The following is a 19,018-nucleotide window of genomic DNA, read 5'->3' on the forward strand; positions in this document are numbered from 1 at the left end:
TATGACATCCGGGTGTCATGCACAGTGTTGCAACATTGCGCATGGCACCCGGGTGTGATGTCGTCAAGTCACATCAGCCCCCTTCCCCCAATCTCTTTCCCAAGTTGGTGCATCTGATCAGGAACAAGTGAGGGAATAAAGATCTACGTCAGAATCTGCTGCCCCTGTGGATCCTGCTGCAAGGCAAAGTCTCTTCTTCCTTGCCTCCCACCTTGCCACTTAATGGCTGTTAAATGGCTGTCTCCAAAAACAGAAAGATGGCTTGCTACAGAAAACAGGCAGTGCATATAGTTTCCTTGGCAGCCTCTCATCTGATGAAATATCTAGTTCCATGCAGTGTTTGTTGTAAAAAAATAAATAAATCCACAGATGAAGTTTGTGTCAGTTTACATTTCTTAGTACAGTAAGTATTGATCTGATACGGAGAGATCTTTCCTATTCTAATTGATTCAAGAGGGTTCTGGAAGCTTCTCTGTGAAAGAAACAAGCAGAAGAAGAAGAGTTTGGATTTGATATCCCGCTTTATCACTACCCTAAGGAGTCTCAAAGTGGTTAACATTCTCCTTTCCCTTCCTCCCCCACAACAAACACTCTGTGAGGTGAGTGGGGCTGAGAGACTTCAGAGAAGTGTGACTGGCCCAAGGTCACCCAGCAGCTGCATGTGGAGGAGCGGGGAAGCGAACCCGGTTCACCAGATTACAAGTCTACCGCTCTTAACCACTACACCACACTGGCTCATGGTGTTTGGGTTATTCCTTCAGAGAAGCTGAGTACAGCAGGCCTCAACTGGTTTTGTTATCTCTTCTGTCAAGGTCATGCTGACTATCAAAGTCAGGCCAGAAGGAGCCTAGGTTTTATTTCCTCTTTCCATCTCTCTTCCTTCTGGTGTGGTGTTCTGTACATAGTATGCTATAGTGTTAAGGTTTAGATTTATTATAAGTTATTGTAAGTTTAAGTCTGCTGCAACTAAACTTATGGACTGTGCCAATCCTGAATGTACTTTTGAATTTGTGACCATTATGCTCATTTGCTTTCAATAAAGCTCTGCTGGATGAAATATTAATTGCCTCTGGTCTACTTTTTGGGAATTCTGCAACGTGCTTAAGTTACTGCTAACTATACGTCAGAGTTCTGCTCTGGATCAATATTGAGTAGAATTACATGACAGTGTGTGTGTGTGTTTGTGTGTGTACAGCACCAGCATTTGTTTCCAACGCATCAGTTCCTTCCTGTAGTGGTTGGGAGTTACTCGTGCGTAATCCGGCCCCGTTTGGGCGTTAGGTTGCCTGGTTAACCCTTCGGACTGCACAGCCCATCTCCGCGTGGCTGCCCTTAGTCACTCGTAGAATCTGTCTGTGGGCATTTCTTAAACCGCTGCCAACATAAGAGCTGTTTGACGCCCAATCGTCTCCGCCTCTCACTGCGCGGGAGTCTCCTGCGCAGGGTGGGCGTGGGTAGCGGGGTGCCTGGGCTCTCCTCACTGACTTCCAGAGAAGAGTCCTGGAGCCCCTCCACCTCCTCGTCCCGTTGCTCTCCTGGATCCCTGGTGTTACACTTATTTCCTTCCCCTTCTCCCAAGCTGAGTCTCCCCCTGGTGCTGGGACCTTCGCCTGCAGAATCAGAGACCCTCTCCTTCTCCCGTGTCTCTGATGTCAGTTCCCTGACACTTCCCTCACAAGTATTCAGCTTCCCACTCCTCTCTCAAAAGCACACAGCCATTTTGCAATGACATTACAACAACAACAACAACAACAACAACAACAACAACAACAACAATAATTTATTATTTATACCCCGCCCATCTGGCTGGGCCTCCCCAGCCACTCTGGGCGGCTTCCATAGAAACCAAAAATACAGTAAAATATCACACATTAAAAACTTCCCTGAACTTCCCTTCAGATGTCTTCTGAATGTCAGGTAGTTGTTTATCGCTTTGACATCTGATGGGAGGGTGTTCCACAGGGCGGGCGCCACTACCGAGAAGGCCCTCTGCCTGGTTCCCTGTAGCTTTGCTTCTCGCAATGAGGGAACCGCCAGAAGGCCCTCAGCGCTGGACCTCACCGTCTGAGCAGAACGATGGGGGTGGAGACGCTCCTTCAGGCATACTGGGCCGAGGCCGTTTAGGGCTTTAAAGGTCAGCACCAACACTTTGAATTGTGCTCGGAAACGTACTGGGAGCCAATGTAGGTCAAGACCGGTGTTATATGGTCTCGGCGGCCGCCCCCAGTCACCAGTCTAGCTGCCGCATTCTGGATTAGTTGTAGTTTCCGGGTCACCTTCAAAGGTAGCCTCACGTAGAGTGCATTGCAGTAGTCCAAGCGGGAGATAACCAGAGCATGCACCACTCTGGCGAGACAGTCCGCAGGCAGATAGGGTCTCAGCCTACGTACCAGATGGAGCTGGTAAACAGCTGCCCTGGACACAAATTTGACCTGTGCCTCCATGGACAGCTGTGAGTCCAAAATGACTCCCAGGCTGCGCACCTGGTCCTTCAGGGGCACAGTTACCCCATTCAAGACCAGGGAATCCTCCACACCTGCCCGCCTCCTGTCCCCCCAAAACAGTACTTCTGTCTTGTCAGGATTCAACCTCAATCTGTTAGCCGCCATCCATACTCCAACTGCCTCCAGACACTCACACAGGACCTTCACCGCCTTCACTGGTTCTGATTTAAAAGAGAGGTAGAGCTGGGTATAAATCCTTGCTGCTGAATATGAGGGCCATGCATGATGTCATGAAAGTAAAAAGGAGAAGTGTGGATGCCTTTAGCATAGCTTAGCATTTACGTAGGTGAGTCTGCTCAGTTTCCTGCGGTCTGCATGAAAGCAGGCAAGCCAGCCCATAGTGAACAGGCACCAGGAGCAGATTCTTCTCATTCGCATCCCACCCATTCTGTCTGCTACATTTACCTTACAAAAATGTATACGTTAGGGGAAATTTGCATTCAAATGCATATATTATGAGACATTCCCACTACAATGTTGATGCATTTCCATGAGGAGTTTATAAAATAATAATAATAATAATAATAATAATAATAATAATACAGTGGTACCTCAGGTTACATACGCTTCAGGTTACATACACTTCAGCTTACAGACTCTGCTAACCCAGAAATAGTACCTCGGGTTAAGAACTTTGCTTCAGGATGAGAACAGAATCGTGCTCCGGCGGCGTGGCGGCAGCAGGAGGCCCCATTAGCTAAAGTGGTGCTTCAGGTTAAGAACAGTTTCAGGTTAAGTACGGACCTCCAGGGCGAATTAGGTACTTAACCTGAGGTACCACTGTAATATCACAAATTGAGACAGAAATGTGGAGAACTAAACTGGAAAAAATGGGAAAGTAAGAGAAACATGCATTGACTGATTCACCCATCCCAAGGTGGGGCATAGTGAAAGGCCTCCCCACCAGATCTGAGGAAACTGGCTTAAGATACCTCATCATTTAGACCAGGTGAGAACCAATATCCTGCTGTTTTTGAGAACTGAAGAGTCCAGGGATACTTTTGGTGGCTGAATGTTGTGACTCATGTGATGTTTTGAGGAAGCCAGTTGAAATATTTTTTAATTTTTTTTAAAAAAACCAGTTTAATAAATTACCTGAGAAATAAGAAACATACAAGAGCCTGGAACATCGGTGTTCTAGGGAAGATAGTGGGATAATTGTTGTGCATGCCAACACAAGGTAGCCAACATGACAACTCCAGTCACCCCTGCCAATGGGGTGTTGTAGTCCATGTCATTTTAAGGGCACCGTGTTGGCTACCCCAGTATATACAATGTCTGAGTTGTTGTCCTAATGAGAGAGAACAAGCCATAGTTCTCCTGAGAACCAAAGGCCTGTAAATGTCCCACTACAGTGGCTGTCTTGAGTGTCTCTTTTGAGATGGGAAGTGTGAGGTAACAACAAAAAATAACAGCAAGGTTGTGTGTGAAACACCTCGTCATCTTTATTTTGTTTAGACCAGTGACATGCGGTGACATTTTTTTTGTAGGGGAACAGTTAGGGCTACTTGCCTTGGCAAACTACACCGTAGCCAGTAGCCAGCATTTTTTTTAGAATAGTTGCAGGCTCTGCCCAATGGTCGGCATTCAGTGGAGCTGCTTTTACACTATCCAATGCGTCCAATATTTGGCAAGGGAATGTATTAGAACAGAGCGATCACACCTCCCCAGCACTCAATCACTTGATTTGTTTAAAATGCACACACAAGGATATCCTACATATGGGAATTCCCCACCCTCCTATCCCCTAACTCTAGAATGGCCTTGAGCAGGCAGCAGTTACACTAGTGGCCAAAATTGTGGGAACCTTTTGGAAAAAGTGTATTTCCGAGGTTTGATGGTTCAATTATCTTTCCATTGATGTATAATTTTATGGTATTACTAAAAAGAAAAAGAAAGAAAAAGTGGTGTTATGAGCCATCATTGTCAAAACAAGATGACACTTGATTGCCTCTCTATAAACACTCCCTTTCTGGTTATTTGGCTATAACTTTTGATAGAATACAGATAATTGAACCAACTTTGTTGCATTACATTCCATTCCACTGATATGTAATTTATGGTATTACTCCAAAAAACGTGGAAATACACTTTCCCCAAAAGGTTTCCACAATTTTGGCCACTAGTGTACTTGGGAGGGTGCCACACTCTGCACATGTTCAGAGGCATCAACTTTCACCATCCTATTATATGGACAACAGTAAAGGTAAAGGGACCCCTGACCATTAGGTCCAGTCATGACCGACTCTGGGGTTGCGGTGCTCATCTCACTTTACTGGCCGAGGGAGCTTCTGGGTCATCTGGCCAGCATGACTAAGCCGTTTCTGGTGAACCAGAGCAGCGCATGGAAACGCCGTTTACCTTCCCGCCGGAGCGGTACCTATTTATCTACTTGCACTTTGAGGTGCTTCCGAACTGCTAGGTTGGCAGGAGCAGGGACCGAGCAACGGGAGCACACCCTGCCACGGGGAGCTGAACCGCCAACCTTCTGATCGGCAAGCCCTGCCGCATGATCTGCCGCCGCGCAATTTCTGTTCTCTTCCTCAGCCCGCTCTAGCCAAGTCGGAGGGGCTGCGCACCTTGCGCTGCAGATCCGAGGGCGGGTCCTCCTGGTGGCGCAGAGTAGTGGGCGCATACTCAGACGCAGAAGGAAGCGGCTCCTTCAACCAAGTCCCTTTCCATGCTAAAGAGCAGCCTTCCTCAAACTCAGCCCTCCAGGTGTTTTTGGCCTACAACTCCCATGATCCCTAGCTAGAAGGACCAGTGGTCAGAGATGATGGGAATTGTAGTCTCAAAAAACACATGGAGGGCCGAGTTTGAGGAAGCCTGCTAAAGAGCATGCCTCGCCTCTGTGCCTTTACGCAGAGGGCAGAATAATAGCACTGGTGGTAGAGGAACTCAGTTGAAGGAGCCGCTTCCCTCTGCGTCTGAGTATGCGCCCGCTACTCTAGGCCACCAGGAGGACGCGCCCTCGGATCTGCCGTGCAAGGAGCGCAGCCCCTCCGACTTGGCTAGAGCGGGCTGAGGAAGAGGCTCCGGAAAGTAAGGTCGAAGGAGGGAGGAGGGGAGAAGCAAGAAGGTGAAGGGAGAAGGAAGGGTTTCTTCTGGAAATGAAGCACAGATGTTTGTGTGTCTAATTTTACCAGAAACATGGGGGACTAAGCTAGTTCCTCTGTTCCACGGAAGGCGTGCCACTGGTTCAGATGCGAGTTGTTCTAGCAAGTGCAGGATAGCAATTCTGGGAACTGCAGGTTTAACCCCCTGCTGCATATGACTGTTGAAAGGTCAGAACTTGCTCAATGGGCAAGTTGAGTCAGGAAGCAGCTGCAACTACAGGCACTACTAGCTCATCACCTCAGAACAGCTTGAGATGCGCCTGCTGTTTTCTTTCCGTAAGGCCCCGAACCCTTAAGGACAGGGCTGAATGTAAAAACGAAAACACATTTAAAAGGCTATAGAATATGAATCAGAAAAAAGTTTATATAAATATCACTCTGTGTGGTTCACACCAGGCACTGCTCCAGCCTCTTACATAGTTTTGGCGCAGATGAAGTGGTGTTCATTGCTGCATCTTAAGAAGTTGGGTTTGGGTTCGTCATGCAGAAAGGCGCAGTTTCCTCCATTTCCACTGACATCCAACCTTCAACACAAGCAAGAGTTATGCAAGAGTTGGTATTTCCCTGACAGCAGTAAATAGAAAACTTCTGAGAACACAGTTACTAATAGGGAGATTTCATCTAGATTGGTAAGCCGTGAACTTTCAGGGAGGAGACAAATGGGCAGAGAGAATCCTTGAGCATCTAGATTGCCCACTGATTTTTCCTAGAAATGTAAGGTAAAGGTACCCCTGACTGTTAGGTCCAGTAGCGGACAACTCTGGGGTTGCGGTGCTCATCTCGCTCTATAGGCCGAGGGAGCCAGCATACAGCTTCTGGGTCATGTGATCAGCATGACTAAGCTGCTTCTGGCGAACCAGAGCAGTGCACGGAAACGCCATTTACCTTCCCACCAGAGCGGTACCTCAGTGGCGTAGCGTGGGGGGTGCAGGGGGGGCCGGCCGCACCGGGCGCAACATCTGGGGGGGGCGCTCGCACTCGCAGCTCTCTGCCCCTACCTGGCTCACTCACTCTCTCTCACTGCAGTGCTGGCTGTGCGAATCCGATCCGAGCCGCTGGGTCGCTGCCCACTGTGGAGGGGGTGGGTGCCAGGCGTGTGGTGCGGAGAGAGAGTGAGGGACTATCTGGGGGAGGGACAGTGCAGCGGCCGCCCAGCGCAGCGCTGAGTGCGGGAGAGAACCACACCAGACCAGCCCAGGCAGCAGCAAGAAGCTGGCAGCGACTGCAGGTTAGGGGTTAGGGGGCACAAATTACTTGCCTTGCCCTGGGTTAGAGGGCGCAAATTACTTGTCTTGCCCCGGGTTAGGGGGCGCAAATTAATTGCCTTGCCCCGGGTGCTGACAACCCACGCTACGCTGCTGCAGTACCTATTGATCTACTTGCCCTTTGACGTGCTTTCGAACTGCCAGGTTGGCAGGAGCAGGGACCGAGCAACGGGAGCTCACCCCGTCACACTCTCATAGCTTTACATCAGAAAGTAATTACACCAAAGTAAAATGTTATGCTGGAACTGATCCTGGCCAACACACTGATCTGCTAAGATGGCTTACCATCACTTGCACATAACAGTTATGTACATTGGTAGTACTGGAGTCCAAAACAAGGCAAACTTGTCCCACCAGAAACAGCAGCCCCTTAGCTGGATTCCCCAAAGGAACTATAGCATTTCCCCAAAAGAACAATAGTCAGGTGTTTGATGTTCTCAGCTCCTTCTCTACAGCATAAGCAAGATTAGATGGAGAGGCCATCAGTGGCGTAGCATGGGTTGTCAGCACCCGGGGCAAGGCAAGTAATTTGCGCCCCCTAACCCGTGGATTTTAGCACTTGAGTCTCTTCCGCGCCCCCCCCCAGATGTTGTGCCCAGTGCGGCCGGCCCCCCCTGCACCCCCCACGCTACGCCACTGGAGGCCATGGCCAGAGGGTTGCTGCTTTAAGCCTTTGCGTTTAGCTGAAGGGAGCCTAGGAGGGGTAGTTCAGGTGGGATGTAGAATCAGCTCCCAGTGACCTGTCCAGGGTGCTGAAAGCCCCCTTATTTATAGACCAAGTTCCCACAAAGAACAGAGATAGCACAGAGACATTAGTGCCTGGTGGATAACAGAATGGATTCTGCCTAGCCTACTGATTATTGCTCAGCTGATCTGCTTATGGGTGCTGACTTATAATATAATAATAATTTATTATTTATACCCCGTCCATCTGGCTGAGTTTCCCCAGCCACTCTGGGCGGCTCCCAATCAAGTATTACAAACAATACAGCGTTAAATATTAAAAACTTCCCTGAACAGGGCTGCCTTCAGATGTCTTTTAAAGATAGGATAGCTACTTATTTCCTTCACATCTGAAGGGAGGGTGTTCCACAGGGTGGGCGCCACTACCGAGAAGGCCCTCTGCCTGGTTCCCTGTAACCTTACTTCTCGCAATGAGGGAACCGCCAGAAGGCCCTCGGCGCTGGATCTCAGTGTCCGGGCAGAACGATGGGGGTGGAGACGCTCCTTCAGGTATACAGGACTGAGGCAGTTTAGGGCTTTAGAAGTCAGCACCAACACTTTGAATTGTGCTCGGAAACATACTTGACCCCACCTTGTTTTTTGTGAGCGCCTACAGGACACAGCTACAGGTGCAAATCTGAGCGAAAGTTTGCATCATACCCTTGAATATTATTATTGGGTTGTGGCTTTTTTGTTTTGTTTTTAAAAACCTCTGGGGGGACTAAGGCTATCAGTCTTCTTCTGGCATCAGTCACAAACTGTGCAACTACCCAAGGGGGAGGCATCTTGTTTTGTGGTCTCACCGCTGAAGGACAGAAGAGAAAAGAGAGGACTTACGCCGAGCTGTTTCCATGGAGCCATTTCCAGCGCTGTCCTGGCTCTCTGCTGACACCAATCCAAAAGGAATTCTTGCCTTTTAGACCCATCACAAAGTGCTTTAATGATCAGAATAAATGAATGTTAAGGGATGTGAGTTGCTAGAATCACAGGCAAATCGTGCAGCAGCTGAACATATGCAAGTACTTCGATGAGATTTATATCTTGGACTCTATACAAATTTTCTGTTTTTATATTGCACATGGTTATTTCATTGTGGATTAAAATACACCTATATACCACCCTTTGTTTGTTGATTTTCTATACTGCCCTATACCCAGGGGTCTCAGGTATCAAGATGAAAAACTACAAAATACATAATAAAAATATAAACAACAACCCAATAGCTCTCTCCCACAAAAAACACATTTTAAAAAGGGCATAGGACGTCAATCAGATCAACCAAAGGCCTGGTTAAAAAGGAACGTTTTTGCCTGGTGGCTAAAGGTGTATAATGAAGGTGCCAGGCAAACAAATTAGGGAAGCTTTTAATGTTTGCTGCATTACTGAATTTTAATATTTTGTTGGAAGTGGCTGGGGAAGCCCATCCAGATGGGTGGGGTATAAATAAATTATTATTATTATTATTAAGCATTCAAATAAATGAGTGAACCTCTACTTCTTAAATAGGTTACCAGCTGTGACCTGCCATCTACTGCAGCCTTCTTTGGGCTAGGACTGGAGGATCTCCATTTAAGAAATAATAAAACTTAAGGTGCAATCCTAACCTTACTTACCTTGTAACAGTATTTCAAAGACATACATAATGTGGGTAATGCATCATAGAGTCGTAGAGCTGGAAGGGAGCCCAAGGGCCATCTAGTCCGAAATGCAGAAACCTCAACACATGGTCCCAATCCACTTTGAAACTTAGCTTTTCAAACATAGTTTTACTACCTGGCAGAAAGCCCCACTTAATTCAATAGGACTTACTTATGCATAGGCATGGCTAGGATTGCATTGCAAACCTCTTTTGCCAATATCTGTATGATGTATTTGTGTTTTGCGGGTAAAATTCTAAGAGGCTTTATATTATAATAAAGACCAGGCATAGGCAAACTCGGCCCTCTAGACGTTTTGGGGACTACAATTCCCATCATCCCTGACTGCTGGTCCTGTTAGCTAGGGATCATGGGAGTTGTAGTCCCAAAAACATCTGGAGGGCCGAGTTTGCCTATGCCCGATAAAGACTTTATTATAAAGTCCATCAAAGCCCCTAATGGCTGAGCATCTTTATCACTATCGCAAAGGACATTCATGTTCAGCAGCCAAAATACTGGCATTTCTCACCATTTCGTCCTCGCTTTCCAACACAGCCAAGGAGGCCTTCTGTGAAGCGCAGAAGCTCTGGCTGAGGGTCCAGTTCTTTTCCACATCTGAAAAGTAGTAGCATTTCTGCTCGTAGGCTTTCCAACCAGATGGACATGCATGCCCCTTACAAGAACAGACTGGCCGGAGAAAAACACACAGAGTTAGATGCTGTCTTATCCAACCTCCTCTTTTTTAGTACCATGGGCAGAATCAGAGAATAATAATAATAATAATAATAATAATAATAATAATAATAATTTATTATTTATACCCCGCCCATCTGGCTGGGCCTCCCCAGCCACTCTGGGCGGCTTCCAAAAGAATATTAAAATACTATAATACATGAAACATTAAAAGCTTCCCGAAACAGGGCTGCCTTCAGATGTCTTCTAAAAGCCTGGTAGTTGTTGTTCTCTTTGACATCTGGTGGGAGGGCGCCACTACCGAGAAGGCCCTCTGCCTGGTTCCCTGTAACTTGGCTTCTCGCAGTGAGGGAACCGCCAGAAGGCCCTCGGTGCTGGACCGCAGTGTCCGGGTAGAACGATGGGGGTGGAGACGCTCCTTCAGAGAATCTTAGAATCACAGAGTTGAAAGGGACCCTGAGGTTCAGGGGGCTGACTCCCCCCAACACATTGAGGGGGGCCAGCAGGGGGGGGGGTCATGGAGGGTGCTCTTCATGTCCCAGCCTCGCCCAGTTAGCTTCCTCCAGGAATGCCTGCAGCTGTGTCACCCAGCCCTCTCAGGCACCTTGCCCCGGGGGGAGGGGCATTTGCAACAGGACAGTGTTTGCTAAATGCCACCAGGGTGAGTATTTTTGAGGAGTGGCCACACCATTCAAGGCAGCTGGCACACCCTTCATACAGAAATGTGTTCCCTGTGCCTTGAATTGAATCCTGCACAGTGGTACCTCTGGTTACGTACTTCATTCGTTCCGGAGGTCCGTTCTTAACCTGAAACTGTTCTTAACCTGAAGCACCACTTTAGCTAATGGGGCCTCCTGCTGCCGCCGCATGATTTCTGTTCTCATCCTGAGGTAAAGTTCTTAACCTGAGGTAGTATTTCTGGGTTAGCGGAGTCTGTAAGCTGAAGCGTATGTAACCTGAAGCGTATGTAACCCGAGGTACCACTGTATTGAACATGGTGGGACTTATTCCTGAGTAAACATGGCGTTATAGTATTTGGGGGGGGGCACCTAAAACCTAGATTGTGATTAATCAATTGATTAATTGGGATATGGGTGAAAGTACATGCTGCAGAACTCTGCCCAGACAAGGAATCCCTGGGCTGGCTTATGCAAAGCAGCCTGGCTGGCCTAGCAAAGAGCAAATCTGTTAATACGACAAAAGGGGTCCTTTGGCCTGGGGAGGCAGATGGTGTCAGGGTAGCTGGGCGTGAGGTGACGGGAAATGGGAGTCTTTTAGTAAAGTGTTGTGGGAAGGAGGAGGAGGAGAAAGAAAGACCCCTATCGTTCAGCCCGGACACTGAGATCCAGTGCCAAGGGCCTTCTGGCAGTTCCCTCATTGAGAGAAGCGAAGTTACAGGAAACCAGATAGAGGGCCTTCTCGGTAGTGGCACCCGCCCTGTGGAACACCCTCCCTTCAGATGTGAAGGAAATAAGCAGCTATCTTATCTTTAAAAGACATCTGAAGGCAGCCCTGTTTAGGGAAGCTTTTAATATTTAATGCTGTATTGTTTTTAACACTTGATTGGGAGCCGCCCAGAGTGGCTGGGGAAACTCAGCCAGATGGGCGGGGTATAAATAATAAATAATAATAATAATAATAATAATAATAATAATAACAACAACAACAACAATAATAATGATCATCATCATCCATCTTGGGCAGAGTGGTTGAAGAGATGGGAGAGATGCCTTAGACTCCGGAGCTGCCCTGCTGTGGGGGACAAACCCCTCTTGAAATGACCATGCTGTAAGATCTGGACTCCCTAGATGCAGACCGAAGGTGTAAATACTGTAGGTGAATCAACCATATTTCTTAAAGCTACAACAGTCTCTGTTGTAAGTGAGAGCTGGACCATAAAGAAGGCTGATCACCAAAGAATTGATGCTTTTGAATTATGGTGCTGGAGGAGACTCTTGAGAGTCCCATAGACTGCAAGAAGATCAAACCTCTCCATTCTGAAGGAAATCCACCCTGAGTGCTCACTGGAAGGACAGATCCTGAAGCTGAGATTCCAATACTTTGGCCAGCTCATGAGAAGAGAAGACTCCCTGGAAAAGACCCTGATGTTGGGAAAGATGGAGGGCACAAGGAGAAGGGGACGACAGAGGACGAAAGGTTGGACAGTGTTCTCAAAGCTACTAGCATGAGTCTGACCAAACTGCGGGAGGCAGTAGAAGACAGTAGAAGTAGAAGACAGGGGTGCCTGGCGTGCTCTGGTCCATGGGGTCACAAAGAGTCGGACTCGACTAAACGACTAAACAACAACAACAGTCTCTGCCATGTCTCAATTCTCCAAAAGAACAGAGACCCTGGGTGAGCGCCTGGACCCCCCCTTGGATCTTGCTACTGCTCAGTAGAGAGGGGAGGTGGGGTTGGCACCCAACTTTTGTAACAATACAAAGGATTGCCTGGAGCAGATCCGTAATCCTTGACAGATAACAAACTGTATTTTAGGGGATTTCCTCCCCCCTCCCAACCACTGCTTTGTTTTTTCTAACCACTGCTTTAGGTATTTTTCCCCAACCACAATTTTGCATGCTATTCAGAGGTTTCCGTTATTTGTTTAGGGGGTTTTGTTGTGTAGGGGAGATGATGCTCTGGGGCCACCAGGTGTGGGAGGTGAGGAGCTCCTAGTCAAAAGCTCAGCTTGTGGCTGACAGGGGGACTGAGGATGGATTCTCTGCCTCTACTGCCCCCGACGAATCTGCCTCCCACTCACCTCCTTCTACTGCAGCAATGTGGGAGCACTGGGGAAGCATGGCCGAATAAATGAATGAATGAAGCAGAATAAGCCCACTACTGATGCACTATTATTGTGTCGAGAACGTGCTGCATAATCCACCTTCAATAAAACAGTGGTCTACATGGGCCCAAAGTCATAATTCATTTTTCTGCCATGTTTATCAAAGCAACACTTACCACAAGGAAAGTCACCCAGTGCTGACCTTAGCCATTTCCTGCCTTTTGTGGAATATTGTTAGAGGCCACCCCTATCTCTGCCCAGTAGGGCACAAGATTCCAGGGGTCTTGGCCTTCTTCCAGGGTCTGGGGAAATGAAGGTGCAGCAGAGGCCATAGTGGCTTTAAGAAGTATGTTTTATTCACATCTTTACAGCTGAGTTTGGATGGAGGGAGTCTGGATCTTACAGCATGGCTATCTCAAGAGAGGCTTGTCCCCCACAGCAGGGCAGCTCTGGAGGCCAAGGTATCTCTCCCAAACTGCTTTCAAGCAGCCAGCCCACCAGCCCAGAAGATTCTGCCTTTCTCCTCCTCCAGCGTGAGAGCCAGCGTGGTGTAGTGATTAAGAGCGGTGGACTCGTAATCTGGTGAACTAGGTTCGCTTCCCAGCTCCTCCACATGCAGCTGCTGGGTGACCTTGGGCCAGTCACACTTCTCTGAAGTCTCTCAGCCTCACTCACCTCACAGAGTGTTTGTTGTGTGGGAGAAAGGGAAAATAATAATAATAATAATAATAAATTTTATTTATACCCCGCCCTCCTCAGCCAGAGCAGGGCTCAGGGTGGCTAACACCAATAAAATCACAGTAAAAACATAATAGGGAAAAAACAAAACAAAAACAAAAACAAACAAACAAAAATTTAAAATACAGGTTAAAATGCAATTTAAAATGCAGCCTCATTTTAAAAGTAGCCGATAAATCAAGACCATAAGGGGAGGGAAACATAAGGGTCAGACTGAGTCCAAACCAAAGGCCAGGCGGAACAGCTCTGTCTTGCAGGCCCTGCGGAAAGATGTCAAGTCCTGCAGGGCCCTAGTTTCTTGTGACAAGAGTGTTCCACCAAGTCAGGGCCAGTACTGAAAAGGCCCTGGCCCTAGTTGAGACCAATCTAACCACCTTGCGACCTGGGACCTCCAAAATGTTGTCATTTGTGGACCTTAAGGTCCTCCACGGGGCATACCAGGAGAGGCAGTCCCGTAGGTATGTGGGTCCTAGGTCGCACAGGACTTTAAAGGTCAAAACCAGCACCTTACAACTGACCCTGTACTCCACCAGGAGCCAGTGCAGTTGGTAAAGCACTGGATGAATGTGATCCCATGGCAAGGACCCCGTAAGGAGCCTTGCAGCGGCATTCTGTGAAAGGAGATTGTTAGCCACTTTGAGACTCCTTAAGGGGAGTGAAAGGAGGAATATCAAGTCGAAACTCCTCCTCCTCCTCCTCCTCCTTCCCAGCAGCCCTTGCAGAGGACTTTCCCCTTTGTGTCTGCTTGCTCCATCTTTCCTATAATTCTTCTCTGACATCATGCCTGGTTGCCCCAGCAACCTTCTTCTCTGTGCTCTGTGGTCAGAGCCACTCCCTTTGTCTCAGTGACTCATTTTTGTTCCGTAATGGCTGATCTCCACTATCCCTGCTGAGTCCACAGGGTTCAGTTTTCAACTAAATTTGATTTTCTAACTTTTACCAAGTCTAAGGGTTTGAGGAGGTCTTGCTTCCCACCCACCCACCCAAAACTTGTAATAATAGGAAGCTTCAATCATGTATTGATACTGGGTACCATCTCATAGCTGCACTATGGAAAGATGGTGGCAGGCTGGCCGCAGCACAGAGACTGGCAGGCAGCAAGGCTGTGGCAATGGCTGAAATCCAGGGAAGGGCCAAATCTGTAATTCAGACTTAGTAGCGGAAGATACCTGGCTAAGGGAATGGGGGGGGGGTGGGGAGGTCAAAGGAAAAACGTATCAAGGCAGCAGCATGGACAGTTGGACTACTTACCAGCTCCAGTGCCAAGGAGAATGATGAGGATGACAATAATGACAATGAGGATGATGATGAAGATGGTCTGCGGAGGAGAGCGGGTGCAGGGGGTGCGGTCCACCCTGGGTGACGTCACTGGGGGGGGGGGAGGGTGACAAAATGAGTTTTTTTTAAAAAATTGGGCTCAGGGAACTTTTTAGGAGTGACATGGTGGCTTAGGCGCCTGCAGGTTCCGTGCTGCCTGAAATGGCAGTGTGGGACTTGCGTCTGCCTACTGTCTCTCCCTCAAAGGGTGGGGAAATGGCAAGAGTTTCAAACTTTTCTAGTCTTCACTCTTGTCTTTAACCCAACCCTCCCAAATGAACAGCAGCCATTATGAAGTAGAGGACTGTACTCTGCCAAGTAGAACACACAGCCACCCAGAGTCAGGGTCACCGCCAGACTGTGTCAGCCCAAGACATTTTGCTGCTTAAGGCATAGTCCAATTGGCAGGCTTGCTATGGCTGGCCTCTTTAAAAAGAAATCAAGTGCATCTACAAGGGTGGGGGGGATCATTTTTGCTTCATGTTCTACACTGGCAGTGCGTGAGCGCATTGAGGGAGCCCTCCATGCTCGCCCAGTCTCTGATGCTGACAGACAGGTGGTCACATGCCCGGGGGCCGGGGGGGGGGCGGCAGGGTGCCGAGGCTGCTGATTGTGGAATGTAACATCACTGAAGCAGTCAAATACAACATTTCCTGTTACTTTTAATGAAGAGTGTTGTATTATTATTTTAAGACGGAAACATGAGGGGAAACTTACCAGGAGCAAAAACTGGCATCTTATGGTGAGCAAAATGCAAGCTTTCCCATAGTATAAACACATTTTTACTGTATAGACATCCACCTCCTCCAGCTACTCACTAAATTTTTCCATCTCAATAATAATAATAATAATAATAATAATAATAATAATAATATTTTTTTTATTTATACCCCACCCTTCCCAGTTCAAAAACTGAGCTCAGGGCAGCTAACAACAAATTTAGAACACTTAATTGTAAAAGCAGCATAAAAAGCAGTATAAAAACATGAATAACAATAAAATTCAAAGTTCAGAAATCAACAGTTAGCCACCATGCAGCGGGGGGGGGGGGGGGGGAGGCAGCAGGTGGACAGTGCGGCGACTGTGACGCCCAACATTTTGTCCCCCTCCAGCATGGAACCTGCACCCACCTTCGTATGCCCCTGTGTGTGGGGCGCTGGCACCCCCATTGGTTGGCGCTGTGAGTCCCTGTGTCCCACAATCGTTCTAAAGGTAAACAACCATTTCCTTAAAAAGGTGAACAACTTTGGGGTCCCCCCCTAAAAAAAGGTTGACAGCTCTGGGCAACCGAGGGGCACTAGGCAGATCTTTGCACCCTGGCGCCGCAGATGCCCTGTTCCTTGAGCTGGAAAAGTTTAGTGAGTAGCTGGAGCATGGAGGTTTATACTTGTTGGAAAGTTTGCAATTTGCTCACCGTAAGATGCCAGTTATTTTTTGCCATTGAGGGATCGGATGGCAACTCAATCTGCTCTATCACCACCTTAATCCAATGAATAGTGTGTGGTTTACGGCTGCGTTGCGTTTTGATGGTTTCTATTAAAGGCCCAGATACCGTAGCTGAGTGTTATTTGAGTTTAATTGGCCTAATGCTTACATGCAAGAGTATGACCAGCAGTTCTACTATAATGGCTTTCTTTGCATCCGAGGTGTAGCAACTCTGAACTAATGGCCAATGCCCTTAGAAGGCAGATTGCTGCGCTCCCAAGTCTCCAGCTGCCTCCAATGCCAGCAGAACTTGGGAATCTGCCTTATACTGAGTCAATCCCACCCAGCTGAGAATGGTTTACTGGCTGCAGCTCTCCAGGGTTAGGACTGATATCAGAAAAATAAGTACCACTGTACTCCTAAATCCAGCTGCTATTTCCTAGAGCAGAATCTTTTCACTCAGGCAGCTGCTGGTTGCTCCAAATCAGGGATGGAGAATCTGTGCCCCTTTAGATGTTGTTAGACTGCCAGCATCCCCAGCCAGCATGGCCAAGGGGCTGGAAGGACAACATCTGGAAGGCCACCAGTTCCTCATCTCTGCTCCAAATGCCTTACTGCCTAATAGGGAGGCCACAGTTACCTGCTCTTTGCCTTCCTGCAGTGGGTTCATTGGAGACAAAGGGAGACCCCACCTGGTCATGATCGTCTTCGACTGCCATGTGAGCTCTTTCACACACAGACGTTTTTGAGAAAAATTGCACTCCAGGGGCAATTCTGGTTGCGCAAAAAGCTTCTGGTCTTAGGTCACCTGAAACAGAAACAAAATGAAGCCAGCAAAAGGAACTGGCTTGTGAACTGATGCCACCAACGCACAAACACACACACAAACACTTTCCAGATATTGGATCCAAAATCAGGTATCCTATGATTCTGATTTCACCTTAACCTCATTGATGGCCAACTGGTAGCTCATTGCTGAGGAAGATGAGTTGCTGGGGAGCACCAGTGGGGAGTTGGGGTGTTGCATTGCCATCTTGCATGTGGGCTTCCTACTAACATCTGGCTGCTCGCTGGGAGAAGAAGATGCTTGACCACATGGGTCACTGATCTGGTCCAGAGGGGCTCATCTTCTTAGGCTCTTATGGGCAGATACTGGCCTGCCGAGTGGGTCAATGCCCTGCTACTTGAGAGGGTGCTATTCTAGCAGTTCAGAAACACAGAGTATTTATTCAGCAAATCCACCATTGACACGTTAGCAGCAGTGATTTGAGATGGGTCAGTGTGGGTTTTGCTTTCTGTATTTCGTCATTAATTGGTTAACCGTTTTAATCTTGCAAAATTAAAGAATTGAAAAAATGTTCCTTTATAAATGTGTATCTCTATCTATCTATCTATCTATCTATCTATCCATCTATCTATCTAATTTCAGTCAATAACCAGTAGAGAAGATAGGAAAAAACTAGAGCACATAAAACACAATATAATATGTTAAGCATGCTATTAAATGTAGAGTTAAAAACAATGTAAAATATTTTCTTTTTAAAATGAGAAATATAGAACAATTATATTTAAATGGTAAAAAACAACGTAAGGTAATTTTACAACTAAGACAGGATCCTACGCCGACAAGCAACTGCTGCTGCAAAAAAATAAGCTACCTTTGCAGTAATCTCAGGAAATTGGTCAGCCAAAAGATAGTCAATACAAAATGCTCCAGATCTTCCTAGTATACTTTGTAAAACCAGATTGTTGCATAGTGGTCAGAGTGTTGGCCTGTGACCCAGCCTACCTGGGTGGTGTTGGGGCAAAGCAGGGCAATGGTGAGGCCAGGGCTGGGGCGACAAGCCAGCAGAGCCCATCAGATACTGGTGTGTTCAGAGTGTCAGACTCAAATCCCCACTCAGCAACGAACTCACAATGTTCCCTCTGGCCAGTCACTCATTCTCAGCCAAACACTCTCACAGGGGTCGTGCGATGACAAATGTGAGAGCCAGTGCAGATGATACAAAGCTATCAGGGCCAACAGTCTGTCTCAGAAGAAGACATCTTGCTGTGCTGCAATCCTTCAAGCTACCTCAGTGACAAGTACAGTCATACCTCGAGTTGAATACGCTTCGAGTTGAGCGCGTTTCAGTTGCGCTCTGCGGCAACCTGGAAGTAACGGAGCGTGTTACTTCTGGGTTTGGCTGCTTGTGCATGCACAGATGCTCAAAATGACATCACGTGCATGCGTAGAAGCAGCGAAAAGCGACACGTGCATGCGCAGACGTGCCGTCACTAGTTACGTTTGCTTCTAAATGCAAATGGGGCTCCACAACGGATCCTGTTCATATCTAGAGGCCTCGGGTTAAGTACTTAATTCGTTCCGGAGGTCCGTTCTTAACCTGAAACTGTTCTTAACCTGAAGCACCACTTTAGCTAATGGGGCCTCCCAGTGCCGCCGCGCCACTGCCGAGCGATTTCTGTTCTCATCCTGAAGCAAGGTTCTTAACCCAAGGTACTATTTCTGGGTTAGTAGAGTCTGTAACCTGAAGCGTCTGTAACCCGAGGTACCACTGTACTTTCAGATAACACAGAGACATCATGATTAACCATTTGCAAGAAGGAATGGGCAGCAGCTGCTTTTGGCGATGGTGCACCTAGCAGCATATTTAAAGCAGGCAGAATAATAGGCTTGTCTTCTTTTTTACAACTGGGCCATCATTTCCTTGGGTTAGGAAGACACCCAATCAATAGGTGAGGAAGCTGAACCTGTTGAATATCTGCTTGTCACAAACAGCTGAGGCATTGAAAGCCTGCATGGTTAACTGGCCTC

The 19,018-nt window shown here is 47.6% G+C and overlaps 1 protein-coding gene across 5 annotated transcripts in view; it reads right to left on the reverse strand.

Moving 5' to 3' along the window:
- Nucleotides 1-5,947: 5,947 nt before the first annotated feature.
- LOC308469970 (C-type lectin domain family 2 member D-like) overlaps nt 5,948-19,018 on the reverse strand; it is a 123,567-nt gene continuing 110,496 nt past the window's right edge. For all 5 annotated transcript variants that reach the window (XM_080993128.1, XM_080993129.1, XM_080993131.1 and 2 more), the window contains 5 exons: nt 16,844-17,011; nt 14,713-14,829; nt 9,775-9,932; nt 8,446-8,543; nt 5,948-6,144 (listed from right to left, as the gene is read on the reverse strand). In XM_080993128.1, coding sequence (XP_080849254.1) covers nt 6,033-6,144; nt 8,446-8,543; nt 9,775-9,932; nt 14,713-14,829; nt 16,844-17,011 — 653 coding nt within the window. In that variant the 3' untranslated portion in view covers nt 5,948-6,032. The remainder of the gene's footprint in view (nt 6,145-8,445; nt 8,544-9,774; nt 9,933-14,712; nt 14,830-16,843; nt 17,012-19,018) is intronic.

Source organism: Podarcis pityusensis (genome assembly GCF_964106645.2).
Source record: "Podarcis pityusensis genome assembly, chromosome: 2".
NCBI lineage: Eukaryota > Metazoa > Chordata > Lepidosauria > Squamata > Lacertidae > Podarcis > Podarcis pityusensis.